The 15,240-nt window shown below is 37.8% G+C and overlaps 1 protein-coding gene across 1 annotated transcript in view; it reads left to right on the forward strand.

Moving 5' to 3' along the window:
* The window catches only part of ADGRV1 (adhesion G protein-coupled receptor V1), a 397,132-nt gene that overhangs the window by 152,267 nt on the left and 229,625 nt on the right, over positions 1-15,240 (forward strand). The window contains exons 40-48 of the mRNA XM_075212995.1: positions 587-665; positions 1,523-1,661; positions 2,732-2,873; positions 4,968-5,230; positions 6,316-6,491; positions 6,676-6,800; positions 8,607-8,779; positions 11,553-11,687; positions 14,892-14,993. Coding sequence (XP_075069096.1) covers positions 587-665; positions 1,523-1,661; positions 2,732-2,873; positions 4,968-5,230; positions 6,316-6,491; positions 6,676-6,800; positions 8,607-8,779; positions 11,553-11,687; positions 14,892-14,993 — 1,334 coding nt within the window. The remainder of the gene's footprint in view (positions 1-586; positions 666-1,522; positions 1,662-2,731; positions 2,874-4,967; positions 5,231-6,315; positions 6,492-6,675; positions 6,801-8,606; positions 8,780-11,552; positions 11,688-14,891; positions 14,994-15,240) is intronic.

Raw genomic sequence — 15,240 nt, forward strand, 5'->3', positions numbered from 1 at the left:
AGCCGTCTATACGGTAATGTAACTATGCTGTGTAGAAACATCATTTATGTTGCTACAATTGGGCTCATGGAGTTATATTAATTGGATAGTGTTGTCTATAGCAATCTAAGGTGAAACTAAAGAAACTGTTTTATTTCTGAATATACCATCATACCATATTTATTGCACACCATTCCAGTAATTAGCAACTCATATTTATATGGTTCATGCATCTGTGTTACCTTTATTAAGGTTTTTATATTTATATTTATATATCAATGTTTATTTTTATAAATACATAATTTATGGTTTATTGTGAATGGAAATACGACTATGTATAATACTGATTACTAGTGCAGTTACTATACACTTTTTCCTATTTGTCTTTCTATTGGGATATTACCATTGTCCTATGTGATAACTGCTGTCAATTGGTAATTTTCTGTAACCTGCTTAGGGGTATTGTCTATGGTGTGTGTGTGCGCCTGGTCTGTAATTACTCTCCATGTGACACATAGACACTTTTAGTCAATATTACTTTTGTACATATATTGTTTTCTTTTATGCCAGTTAAACATGATAAGTTGATTAATATTTTTCTGTTTAGACATTGAAGGCTTGAGTGCTCAGATCATTATTGAAGCAAATGACGGAATCCAGGGAGTTATTGAATGGCAGAGGACAAGGTTTGTGCAAATATAATTATATTGTTTTCTAACTACTTACATTTTTTATTGCCAGACATTAGCCTTATCGGAACCATATGGATGAATATTCCACTAATTTACTAGCATTGTTTTCATAGTTCTGTTATCTTGAAAAGGCCAAAAGTGTACCTTCACCTAGGCTTAGTGGGGGCAGCCTTTTTATGGACGGAATCGGCTTTTAGTAAAGATAACTTTGTGCCTCATGCCTCAGTGATGTCACTGGTTACTACTAAATTGCTAAGTTGCATTCTCCTGAAAATGACTGCCTCCAGTAAGTGTAGACATCAGGTACGGCATTAAGTATACTACGTTACTAACTACTACGCTCATAATAGGAACACTTGCCCTACTTGCTTTCTATTATAGCACATAATTGCTGGTTGGTGAAACTACAGTCACAAGTTTATTTCCTCTGGCTGCCAGGAGATACCATCCAACCAAAAGCCAGGGAGCTTTGGATGAGTGTTATTTTCATCATATCATTAATGTCACTACAATAATTGTCCCAAAGCTATAACCTGCCGTAAGGCTGAGAATCAGAATGACGTCAGCTGTCCTTTAAAGATGTGTGAATGAATGAATGAAACCTGGTGGGATCAGGACCCAGGAGCCCATCATATCCTATTGCCCTATTGTGCTAATGTTTTTTCCTGATGTTTAATTGTATTTAAAATCAGTGGAATTGATTTACCAAATATCACACACGTTTGTTGCGATTGCTAAAACATATTTGGTGTCCACTGGTGTAGATTTTACAGTGTATCACAGCATATAATCCAGTGGAGTGAGAGAATAATTTTGTAAGTAAGTGTAATATTGTCTTGTTTCCCTTTCAGCTATGAAGTCAATGAAACCTATGGTGTTTTGTCACTTGCAGCTCATCGGAATAAGGGAACAGTTGGAAATGTGACATTGTTTTTCTATGCACAGAATATAGAAGCACAACTGGGAATGGATTACAATGTTACCTCAATGGTAAGGATTTTACACATAAGTACACCTTCATTTAAACACACCTGCGAGAGACTGGGGCTTCTTCAGATGGATGATGGGCAAATGTCTCCATTAATGATGATGACTTTTTGTCACACACACAACATTCTATCTAGTAGCAGAGGAGAGAGAGAGACAGCTGTGAGCATGAGTAAGGACTTGGGAGGCCTGGAATTAAGGTTATATGTGATGCATATTATGTCTCTCAATATGCCCAGTATTTCAAAAAACAAGGATGGATATAAAAACAACTAGCACTAGTATACTAGCACTCACACACTATCTAGTATACACTATATAGGCATTATTCAGCTAATGTATTATTATATACATTAGAAAGACACTCCAAAACAATAACAGACTTCTAGGTAATGCAATTTACATAGCAATCGTTGACCTCAATAAGGAAAGATGGGCACATGAATCACTGTGGTCTCAAAAAAACAATAAGAAACGTTAAGGACATTTTCAAGCCACATTTCCTATTAGTATGTAAGTGAAATATCAACCTCTTGCTCAATGATGCTGATGTGACCACTGTTCTAAATCTGACATAGGTTTCCTGTCAGTCTTATTGAGTGTGATAATCCTTTTACAATGAAGTAGCTGGGTAGCATGACATACTTGCAAGGGACACATGTGATAGTCTTGGTGTGGCCGAGTCCAGAAAGGTGTGTAAATAAGGCAGACAACAGGCAAGGTGGTAGAGGACACCTCCCTTTAACGTTTCTCATACTCTGCACAGAAATATAAGTATGTACCCTCCTATGTGCTTGTTACAAATACGCCATATTCCCCAGTTTCTTTACATAAATATTGCATTACAGTCATAGTTTCCTACCCCTTTAGTAACATGATACAAAGGGCCCAAAATGTAACCTGTAAGAAACAATCAGATTTGAGCTGTCATTAGTTTTACTGGCAGGAGACTGCTTTAATGTTGCATTTTATCTGTGGACTGTGGTTAGCACACATATGTGCCATTTAGACTTTTTATAGGAGACACGTGCAAGTAATTATAAGGTTAAACACCTTGATAATGCTTCTTTCAGATTGTAACATTTGCTGATGGAGAAAAATATAAATTTATTGATGTTCTCATCAATGATGACAATATCCCAGAAGGAGATGAAAAGTTCCAATTGATACTAGCAAATCCTTCCCTTGGACTAGAGTTGGGTCAGAATACAACAGGTAACATGAAGGACCAAAAACATCTGGTTCTATATCATAGGTATTGTCTGGCTGCATAATTAATGTGCATATTAATCTTAGTATAAATCGACTAAGAAAATTAAAGTATATCACTTCCAAATTGAAAATGCTATTGAATAGCTTGATATGCAGAAAAGAAACATCTACTATTTTTGCTTGTGATAACTAAGATGCTGCAACTGATTACAGCAATTGATTGTATTCGATTCTTTGTGGTTACATTCAGTTTTAATTCAGTCTGCATGCAAAGGATTCAGCTTCCTTTGGTTCTAACCACATTTAGGGGTAAATGTATGAATCTCCGGATTCTTCATCTCCGGCATTTTGAGCCTCTTCAGCGCTTAAATTTAAAGCGGCGCTGCCTGGTAAAGGGAAGTTTCCCATTACAATGCAGCGCCGCTTTAAATTTAAGCTCTGAAGAGGCTGAACATGCCGGAGATGAAGAATCCGGAGATTCATACATTTACCCCTTAGTGTTTATATTACATGAAATAATGGTATACAACTGCTCTAATTTTATGCAGTAAAAGTGGGTCTTCATTCTAGTTCTAATAATAGGTCAAGAGAATCTGATTAAGCAAATAACTCAAAACCAATATGTTTCCATAACTCTACTGGACCCACTTATCCATCATTTATATTTATCATCATCATTTATTTATTTGTTTATATAGCGCAACCAAATCTGCAGCGCTGTACAGAGAATATTTGTCATTCACATCAGTCCCTGCCCCATTAGAGCTAACAGTCTAAATTCCCTAACACACACAGACTAGGGTTAATTTTGTAAGCAGTCAATTAACCTACTTCTGTGTTTTTGGAGTGTGGGAAGTAACCAGAGGAAACCCACTGCAAACACAGGAAATTTACAACCTCCACACAGATAAGGCCATGGTCAGGAATTGTTGGGTGGAGTGAGGGTGTTCTTTTTTAAATTACATAATAAAAACACACCTGTGTGGCTAGTTTTGTGGACAGTGCAAAAACGAGAATTCATTTCATGAAAAGAGATTATTGAAATGAGATCCAGGGTGGAGAGGGTGCATTCTTAGAGGCGTCCTTTCTTGTGCACAAGGGTGAACAGCCATTTCCTATCTGCAACAGGACTTTGATTTTTGCACCAGATCTGAGCTGGTGGAGATCATGTCTTGTCCTTGTACTTAGAGTAGGATGTAGTTTGCATTTCCAGTTGCTCAATAGAAGAACGCAGTTCTAGGTACACTTTGATCAATGTAAAATTTATTCTTCGACCACACAAGGGCGCCACGTGTAATAAAGACGATCCAGATAGTTAGATTGGGTGCACTCTCATGGTAAGTGAGTAGTATTTTGGGGAAAAAATGGAAAAGCTTTATTCAATGAAAGGGTTGGTTCTGAGGTTTTAGGAGGTTGGAATTTGATGTGAAGTTAACAAATTTGCACAGTGGATCTCTTCAAATTTTTCCACCTCTGTGGAAACCCAGATGCAGTCCATCCAGTACGCTTTGTAAATGAGGTCCTCAGCTAGATGTGTTCAATGGTTTGAGAAACATGAAGACAAAATTCAACAACTCATGTGACCAGCTCAATCCCCAGATTTTAACATAATTGAGTCACAGAGGTCTATTTTGAAAACCAAAGGGGTGAAGATCCATTCCTCAATTATGTCTCAGAGAATGGAAAAGGGCAAATGGCAAATGGCAGTCCAACACCATATCAATAAACACTTTAGGGTATATTTACTAAACTGCGGGTTTGAAAAAGTGGGGATGTTGCCTATAGCAACCAATCAGATTCTAGCTAACATTTATTTAGTACCTTCTACAAAATGACAGCTAGAATCTGATTGGTTGCTATAGGCAACATCCCCACTTTTTCAAACCCGCAGCTTAGTAAATCTAGCCCTTTATGTTTATTTTATTGAACTAAAGTTCTTATCTTACTCAATATAGATCATTTTCAATCTGTCCACTACTGATGATTTAAAGTCTGATTCTCTCAGTGAATTACATTAAATTGCTTAAGAAGTGATCTGTATTTTAAAGAATTATTGTTTAAATGATCATCTATTAACTTATATTTTTGTTATGACAGCTACTGTTACAATCCTTTCCAATGACGATGGTCATGGCGTTATATCCTTTAACAACAGTGACCACTTCTTTCTGAGGGAGCCCACTGCCCTGTACACGACAGAGACTGTTGCATTGCTGTGCGTTATCAGGGATCCTCCTCAAGGAATATTTGGGACTGTCACAGTTCAGTATCTCATCACAGGAGAGAACGGTTCTGATGCTTCTGGGGATCTGAGTCCAGTGCAAGGATATGTTGTTTTGGAGGATAGAGTGAGGTTCAAGGTACTGTCCACCACTGACTTAATTCCTACCTTGTGTCAGGCAGGGCAGTTTCTAAGCAAAGTGGTCAATAAGAAATGGACCCTCCTCCCCCAACTACATTTTTTAAACAGGGCTGTGGGTATACAAAATAGTGGACATGGCTATGTAAATTAACACAGCCAACAAAGTCTTGTAATTCAAGTCTTGTCATCAAGTTGATCTATTCTGAAAAGAATCAATGACGTTTCTATGCGTCTCATTTTTAAAAATGTCCAATAAATAATAAAAGAATAATAATGCTTAGGAGGACAGTGGCCTTTCTGTTTGTGGGTATAACCACAAGGAAACAAAGGTAATTGGATGGATATGGAGATTTATAAAGCTGTAAACAAAGGATGTGGGTGTATTTGTATTTTATTACATTTTATATGTAAAATGTGATCCTTGAGTATTTGACAGTTATTCTCAACTGGAGATACAGAGAAAAATGGGGTATGATTAGGGTAATGTAACTTTGGCATTCACTACTAACCATGTCAAGCTGCATCTCTGCTCTATTGTGATGTGTAAGTATATGGATTTATATGCCTGATGTAATACTGCTCTGATTTCAGAGAAACCATCTTTACACCACACTGACAAACATGCAATTTTTCTAACAGAATGTCTAGGCATATGTTCACCAGGTGCCTCTCCCTACAATCACTGAGAAGCACTGCTAAACAATCCAATGAGTACATCAGAGGCAGTGTGTGGAAAGGCACAGTTATTTTCTAAGAGATTTGTACATATTAGGCGTTGCGTTCCAAATTGTGAAGCACATCCCAAGCCACACGCATTCTAGATAATAGATTGCAAACATGTGTTGCGGTCCCCAATTTGTCCGGAATATAAAATAGCACTTCTGTTAGAGCTGCTCAGTTGCCCAGCATACAATGGGGCATACAAACCACATCTGTAAACCATTTGTAAACAAATCAGTCAGATAACTTTGCACAGTTTGGTATCCACTTGTCTTAGAAGGAAACCAGTCATTCTTGGAATATGATAAGCTTAATTTGCCAATTGTTATATTCATATCTCGATTATGTGGTTTGCTCACACAGACCTTGGAAATATCTGCAGTGTTGGATGAAGAACCGGAGATGGACGAGCACTTTACTGTCATACTGTTTAACCCCACTGGGGGAGCTAGATTGGGCACACACATACAAACAGGGATAACTGTGCTACAGAACCAGGCACCACAAGGACTGTTTAGCATCTTTCCCACAAATAACAGGTAACATGCCACATGCACAGGAATACTGCAGTATATTTATATCATTACATGCATCCTTTTAGCTGATATTTATAAGATTCATAAAGAATTGTGCAGATATGCAAAACTAATGACAATGTAATTTCAAGTTTAATATAAGTTCTTGTTTATTTCTCTTCTCACCTTTCTTGCTTTGGGAGCTTAGGACAAGTTCTTTGACGATCGAGGAGACTAATGCAACAGTCTATCTAAAAGTGTCCCGCAGCAATGGACTGAACATATCTGTGAGCGTGGAGTGGGAGACAGTATCCGGAAGTGCCTTCGGCATAAGTAAGATATGTATAAGTGTAACCTTCCTGTTCAGTGAATCTCAGACTTTCTTGTGTCGTTATACTCTACCACTTCATGTTTATTTCAACCTTGACAGAAATCAAATTAAGTAAAGAACTTTAAAAGTAATATTTATTATATATGTGTTTTAGAATAAACTTGGATCTCATTCACTGATCATCCCCTGTATTACCATAAAGATGTCTTATGTGTTGATCCTAAATTCATGTGACACATTGAGAACTGTGTGCCAACACAATGAGGTTGTGTCAGGTCACCTCTGCCAACACAGTCTATGCCCGTTTCTGAATGAGAGAAATAAAAACATTTTTTAAATGTAAGGGTCCTGAAGATATCCATTGGATGCACTTTCACTTTTTGATGATTGAAGTCAAACTACTTGGATTTTCAAGTTTTCGGCTCTGCACTGACTCAGGAACTGAACTACTTTATGGTTACCTGCCGTTTATATATGATATAAGCACTTAGTCATGGCACAATGAAGATAAACAATGGGCTTTGATATCAGTTTAGTTATAGTGGTTTAGTCATACTTGCCTACTCTCCTGGAATTTTCCGGCAGGCTCACAAAATTTGAGGAGTACTACTGGACTCATGGAAGAGTTGAAACCCTCCCGAATCCAGGAGAAGGTGGGGCTTAACAACGTGATCTGCATCAGGGCCCCTCTTTGCGATGGCATGAATCTTTTCATTGTATAGCAGGGTGCAGGGCCACAGTTCCCACACTCAATGCTGCACCTGCCACCTGACCTCTTCTCAAGGATCTCTCAGAGGGGGTTTATAAAAGTTGACAAGTATGGGACGAGTAAGGGGAGTAGGAACCCACTGATTCAGTTTGATGTTGCTGAAATAATACCTTACAAAAGAATATCCAAAGATCTGGGGAAGTGCAAGGAAGACTTACAGGCCAGCTGATATTAGATCCCCAATACATTGGCTTTAATAATGAAGGGAAGACACTTAAACATTCCTCTCACTCTTAGGGCTCCCCCCAGAATAAAAACGTAACTTTTATTGATGACAACTTTCCAGTAACAGTAGGTGGATAAACAAGTTTACCAGTGATAATCCATTCTTGTGTGTGAATGTTTAGACTGTGTTATTTTATTGCAAATGCAATGACTTGAGAGTTATTGTCTAAGTGTAAACGAATAATTAAATAATGCTTTGCAACTATAGGAAGTATTGTAAAAATAGCTACTGCATCTAAAATGAACCGATTCTTCTGGACAAAATAATTATTTGCTATTTGTATAATTACAGAATTAGCGAATTACAATTTTTGGAAAATTATAGGGTTCCACTAATTGTGAGAAAGCAAATACAGAAATAATTCTATTTTGCCTTATTTCTCCAGAAAATAATAAAATAAAATACAAATATAAAAAATATAGGATGACAGTTGACATTTTTTATTTATGGTGAGGGTATCAGATTGCAAAAATGATTCCGCTACTGAAGGTATGATGCTCCTTCCCTCACCTACATATGAAGTGGTAAAATGTATTGCATAACAAAATAGACCATAGAAATAAAATAAGTATATAAGGTAAAATGAACTTTATGAAACTCCATATAAATGTTACAAATTTTGTATTCTAAAATATAATAGGTTATTTGGATAAAACCTTGTTTCTACCTGTCTTATAATTATGATTTGCAGCAACCAAATCTGAATAAACTCACCTCACCTATAAGTAGTAGAAAATCAGCAATTGATGTGCAGTATGTGATAGATATTGTTCAGAGTTTTACAATAATTTACATTTTTCTCTTTTTTTACAGAGGGTCCCAACTCTGTACTTTCTGTTTTGCAAAGTTTTCCTACTGAGTCTTCTTCCAGCTGGTGTTTCTTCACTCATGACGGTGTACAATATGGTGTTTTGCTAAAAATGTTTTCCATGAGTCATTCCACTTCCACAATCTACGAGTGGCGCGGTGTATTTGTAGCTATTCAGGTATTACTCTATATGAAATACAATGAGGAGCAAAGGGTCACGCTCGACCATAATACGCATTAATAACTTTATATTTGAATTAGGGGTGCTTCTTAGTATTAGGGGCGTATTCAATTGTGAGCTTTAACACTGAAAAACGAGCGCTCGAAAAATATTACCGTTTATACGGTAATATTGCGCGCGAAAAGCATTAATACGGTAGTTTACTCGCGGAATTTCAGCTCGCAGCTCAGGGAGCAGCGAGCTGAAATTCCGCGAGTAATTACCGTATTAACGCTAAGATTTTTCGAGCGCTCGTTTGTTAGCGTTAACGCTAACAATTGAATACGCCCCTAAGAGTTTAATCAAAGTATTTATTTGTGTAGTATGAGCTATTAAAACATAAGGCCACCTCTGTGGACATCTTTAGCCTAAAATAGGTATACTATACCCAAAGAGCCTATTTTGTAAAAAAAAACAAATAAGGCTCTTCCTATCCCTTATCATTAGTTAGATACACTCTCCATCACAATGTATCAAACAGGTCTTATCTATGTTACACTGTATATTTAAGCAATTAGAACAAAGATAAGATATTCATATTATAAAATATACATGTTTCTATTTAAAGAATTGTTCTTTGTTCGTTGTCTTTAGCTTTCTTTACTACTGTAATATCTTAAGTAAAAAGGGTTGACAAAGTGGACTTAGCATTTTAAAGGGCATAACAACTCAGCAGCTAATCGAAAAGTGTGTTATAAATGTGATGAGCTATGGAAAATAAGTGACACACTGAACATAACTATGAAAATAACATTCTGCCAAAATGTTGATGATAAAGTGGACCTGTTAATAATTTTTACATTTATACCTGTTCAACCCTTTCTTCTCTATACGTGATCAAATATTTAACTACATCAACTGTATGAGCTGAACGTTGTACAGAATTATTATGTGAGGATTCACAACACTAGCTTCAGGTGACAGCTGTCAGAAAACAATTACTGTGAGGATTCACAACACTAGCTCCAGATGACAGCTGTCAGAAAACAATTACTGTGAGGATTCTCAACACTAGCTCTAGATGACAGCTGTCAGTAACTATTCACAATGACAGCTTTTTCTCAATCCCTGTAATCAGCACTCTGCAAAGAACAATATTCTCGCTGTCATGAACAGACTTGCTCTGATGGTCTTACCTGCCAGTATTGGCGCTGCTAAGCTAGGAGGTGTGAAGTCTAAACACGCCTCAGGTCTTCACCAGGGACCCCCGCAAGGGGGTTTGGGTTTGCTGCAGAGATGTGCTGGTCGCGGCCCTCCCAGTTAGCTACCAGCGAGGTATAGGTGAAGTAGTGTAGTCATTGAATCCAAAGGTCAAACCGAGCGGGCGAATCAGGTACCGAAGGTATAGGCAAAAGAAGGGTCAGCAAGCCAAAACGTCAAACCAAGGAATCAGAGAGGTCCAAAGGGATATCCAAAAGAGCAAGCAACAGAACCGGGTCAAAATCAAAGGAATCAGGTATGCTCCGGAAACAGGTGCTGGAGTCTAGGGACCTAGATACTCTGCCACTTTAGTGGTGCCAGAGCCTGGTTTAAATAGACACTATCACCCTATCATTGGTGGCATTGGTGGTCAGAACAGCTGACAGGAAGTGCGGCTGGCGTCTCCATTGCCTAGCAATGGAGACGCATGCTCCCAAACTTCCGCCCGAAAACCGGAAGTAGCGTCCCGTTGCTTACCAACAGGGTGCTCGGGCAGAAGCAAAGGCGACCGTCCCTGGCACCTAGTATGTGTGTGGGGACGGCCTCTGACACTCGCTAGTTACCTCACCTGGACTACCACAGATAGAGAAAGAATTGTGTACCTTCCAGCGCTAAGTGGATCAGCATAGATAGAGTTCATCAGTACCACAGTCATATGGAATACTGCATATGACTGTGGTACGGATGAACTCTATCTATGTTGATCCACTTAGCGCTGGAGAGTACACAAATCTTTCTCTATCTGTATGTTAATAATTGAAAGTTGGTGTCCCCTGTCCTCTGTACTTTAGGCGGCTTTGAGGAATACACCAGCGCCCATTCCTGATACTATCTTTATTTATGGACTACTACACATCTTTCCTTACTCTACAATCAGTCTTTCAGTGAAAAGGTCAAGTCCATCAAAACAATCAATCTCACCTGTTTGTAGCCTCAGTTCTACCAAACTTTTGCAGGAGCAAAGTTTTGTTTTGTTGTTTTATTTGTCTCTGCTTTTGTGTTGACAAAAACTTATTTTACTTGACTACACATCAGAATTCTACCTTTTCTAATCTTTCGACCTCGGCTTTGTCTCCCACTATTCTACCTTCTCCAATCCCTTGACTTTGGCCATCGCATTTCTACAATGCATTTACTTGGATTTGCACCTCACGACCACTCCTTTCAGGACTAAACAGATTGCCCGGATGTGTTGTGTCTCTGATAGCTACACCAGCCAAGCAGTTCTTACCTGGGAACTGCCATCACCATGTCATGTTCACCGCAACCCAAAATCCATCTCTCTTATTCTTTATGCACTATCCCACTGTTTCTCTTACATAGATCATTTATGCAGTTGAGGCAGAAGTAAAAGGCTGCATAGAACAGTCCCTGGGGCTTGGGTCATGGGAGCCCTGATAGTGTGATTTTATTACCATATGCAGGAGTGCAGATTTAAATGAAAAAATAAATTGTATGTGCAACAATCAGTAAATATATTAGTAAATCATATTTAAACTGATGCTTTTCTGCATTTTTTATTTTCATACAGGAATTTACGGTGGAAAACCCTGTGCAGTGTGTGGCTTTTACAATCAATGAAACTCAGATCATTGTTGTTACTAATGGCGATCAACCTTCAAATAACACAGTCTATACATTCACACGCAAGAATGGATTATCACTGGTAAACATATTTACCCACCTACTGTTACAGGAGAGATATTGTCAAAATGCAGTCTTTTAAATATTGTCTCTAGTACGCAATACTAAACATTGCTATTTCATCAGCACAAGGGCAGTGATGTTTACAGTTTATTAATCTTTTGTTCTGATGCTTTTGATGCTACTCTTCTTTAGTATGTGGTTCTCTGCCGATAGCTCATTGTGGACACCTAAATCGTGTCTAAACCGTGATAACTGTGGGTTAAGAAAAAAAAATAAACTAAAGAGCAATACTAAGGAGAAGTAGCAACGCACATTACAATACAGGGACAAGTACAGTCTGTCATTTTTTATGCAAAAAATTGTCAGAATAATACCTTATATGAATAATAATTAGAATTTTAACTTAACACGTATGTTTAAGTATCCATATACTGTAAGGCTGAACACCTGAACTTGCTGAAAGCTTTTTCATTTTCTAATATACCTACATAATTGTACTGTAATTTAAAGCCTCAGAGTTTTGAAATACGATCATCTCTCTTACAATTTACCCAATTTTACTTTTCGTCATTTTGAAAAAGAAAGAAAGGAGATTGAAGCAAACTTAGTTTATTTACTTATACTTTGTGTCTTTAGAACATGCTGCATTTTCATTAGTTATTTGTCTAATAATTATTAGTTATCTTTTTTTGTCATCTGATCAGTTATAATTTAGTAATCTGACTTTTGTTGCTTTGTGTGAAGTAAAATACCTGCATAGCAAATCTATGAAGTGCTAACATATTTCTTAGCACTATAATGAGATATAGCACAATAAACATACACTCAGTGGACACTTTAATAAGTACACATTTCAGCTACTGGGTAGGCCCCCATTTGCCTCCAGAACAGCCTGATTCCACAAGGTGTTGGAAACATTCCATTGATATTCTGGTCCATATTGACATGATAACATCACTCAGTTGCTGCAGATTTATTGTCTGCACATTCATACTGTGAATCTCCCGTTCCACCACATCCCAGGATGGATGCACGGATTCATGTTGTTTATGCCAAATTCTTGCCCTACCATCTGCATGTAATAGCAGAAATTGAGATCTGTCAGACCAGGCTACTTTCCTAATCTTTAGCTGTCCAGTTTTCGTGAGCCTGTGACCACTGTAGCTTCAGTTTCCTGTTCTTAGCTGACAGGAATGGGACCCGGTATTGTCTTCTTCTGCTGTAGGCCATCCACGTCAAGGTTTGACGTGCTGTGTGTTCAGACATAGTCCTCTGCATACCATTGTTGTAACTCATGGTTATGTCAGTTACTGTTGCCTTCCTCTAGCCATTCTCCTCTGAGTTTTCACCCACAGAACTGCCGCTCACAGGATGTATTTTGTTTTGCTCACCATTCCCTGTAAACTATAGAGACTGTTGTGCAGGAAAATCCCGGGAGATCAGCATAGATCTACTTTCTTCCCTATTCTGCTGTTTGGTCAACACAACCTCTTGACTATATCTGCATACTTTTATGCATTAACAAGCAGGTGTACAGGTGTCTAAAAAACCGCAAATGCAATGGTATACCTGGACCACACAGCAACATATACTGCGGAAATATAATAAAATAAATTAATATAAAAAATATATACAAAAAACATTCAACAATGTAGACAAATCTGCATATAATGCAATATAGTGTTGGATGACTTGTAGCACCTGTATCATATACTGCAGCTCATAAGTACAATCAAATGGACATAGAGAGTCTCTTGATGGAGTATATTGGAAAGAGTCCTCTAATGCATATAAATATCCTCCAGCGTAAGAAATAGATACAAAGTGTCCAGTAGTCTGACTTATATCAATTCCTCTGAGTTAGATAGGATGGAAAAATATACCATAGTCGCCAATGGAAATAAGGACATTAATATTCCAGAATTAGATTACAATATGTCCACAGAGACGTAACCAATAGTAGTCAATAAAGGAGTCCGGTTTAACTTTTAATGATTATAGGCACAACGTAGAGCTGCACATATTCATGGCCAAATATGATGACAATAATGTTCATGTGGGAGGGAATGTATTATAATCTCCTCGATAATCTTCTTGATATCCTGAGCATATAGTCAACGTATATAAGGGGTGTATCAATATCCGAGTATTAAGGCTCATATGTAACTAATCAATCACTTTACCAGATGACTGGATGTTTAATTCAGGAAAGTTCACCCTGCTCCGTGCGCACCGGATCACTATTGACGGGTAAATCTCACCCAATGTGTGCGATGGTGTTACTCTTCCTCCTTCCCCCAAGAATCGGGACGTTTCACAAAGATTCCTTCTCCACAAACTCCACGGGTAGGGCTAAGCAGTGCAGCGATATAATGCAAAGAATGTCAGAGAGATCTGTCCGCTCCAAACAGGTGTCTCAATTAGTATAGCAGCAGTGAATGAGTAGACCTGACGCGTTTCATTGCACAAGGCAATTTCCTCAGAGACATAGGTACATAGGTTGTGTACATTGTTGTATGTTTTTAGTATATATTTTTTATATTATTCAATTATTTTATTATATTTCCATAGTGTATGTTATTGTGTGTTCCAGGTATACCATTGCATTTGCGTTTTTTCAGATATTTGTTTTATTGGGGGATCCTTTGCAATTGGTGACCTTGACCGCAGCCTATCAAGTGCCGAATCATCATCATCATCACCATTTATTTATATAGTGCCACTGATTCCACAGCGCTGTACAGAGAACTCATTCAGTCCCTGCCCCATTGGGGCTTACAGTCTAAATTCCCTAACATACACATACACGTACACATACATACACACACACACACACACACACACACACACACACACACACACACAGAGACTAAGGGCAATTTATTGTGTTCATTTAGGTGTACAGGTGTACCTAATAAAGTGGCCACTGAGTGTAATAAGCCACAGAAAATAAATGGTGAGGACTCATGAGTGATAAGGACTAATGACTCAAAGAAAGTTTGTTTAAGCAGTATACCAATATATATAACTCAAAGCTGTTTTTATGTTAAATGTCGTTGTACGATTTCAATGGTGGATTTGCTTTATAGTAATTAAATATGTATGTGCAAGATCATTTTTAATTTATTATAATAAGTAAACTAAAGAACCAAGGAGCACTTATGTTGTTGTGGATATTGCAAATGTTACAACTGATAGCTTCATTGTATGATTGGAATTTCAGAGGCAGACTTTGACAGTCCCAGGAGCAAGCAGTCTTAAGCATTTTTCACTTGGAAATCAGGAAGATTATTTGATCGTTGCAAGTCATACAAACACTTCTCAGGTTTGTTGTCTATTGTTTTTTAAGCCATTTATCACTTGCTGGGTTATTTTGCTTGTATTTACTACAAGTGAACATGACTGAACAGTGTAACTAACATTATAAGCTAAGCAGAGGATACTATATACAGTTCTCAAAGCTAATTGGCTAATTTCCCAGCATTATTCTTTTAGTAATGCTCGGAATTTGTAGCAGCCAGCTCAGATCCAGGTGCTCCTAGTGAGGAAACTTATTCACTCCCCCAACTCTT

Source organism: Mixophyes fleayi, chromosome 1 (assembly GCF_038048845.1).
Source record: "Mixophyes fleayi isolate aMixFle1 chromosome 1, aMixFle1.hap1, whole genome shotgun sequence".
NCBI classification, from domain to species: domain Eukaryota; kingdom Metazoa; phylum Chordata; class Amphibia; order Anura; family Limnodynastidae; genus Mixophyes; species Mixophyes fleayi.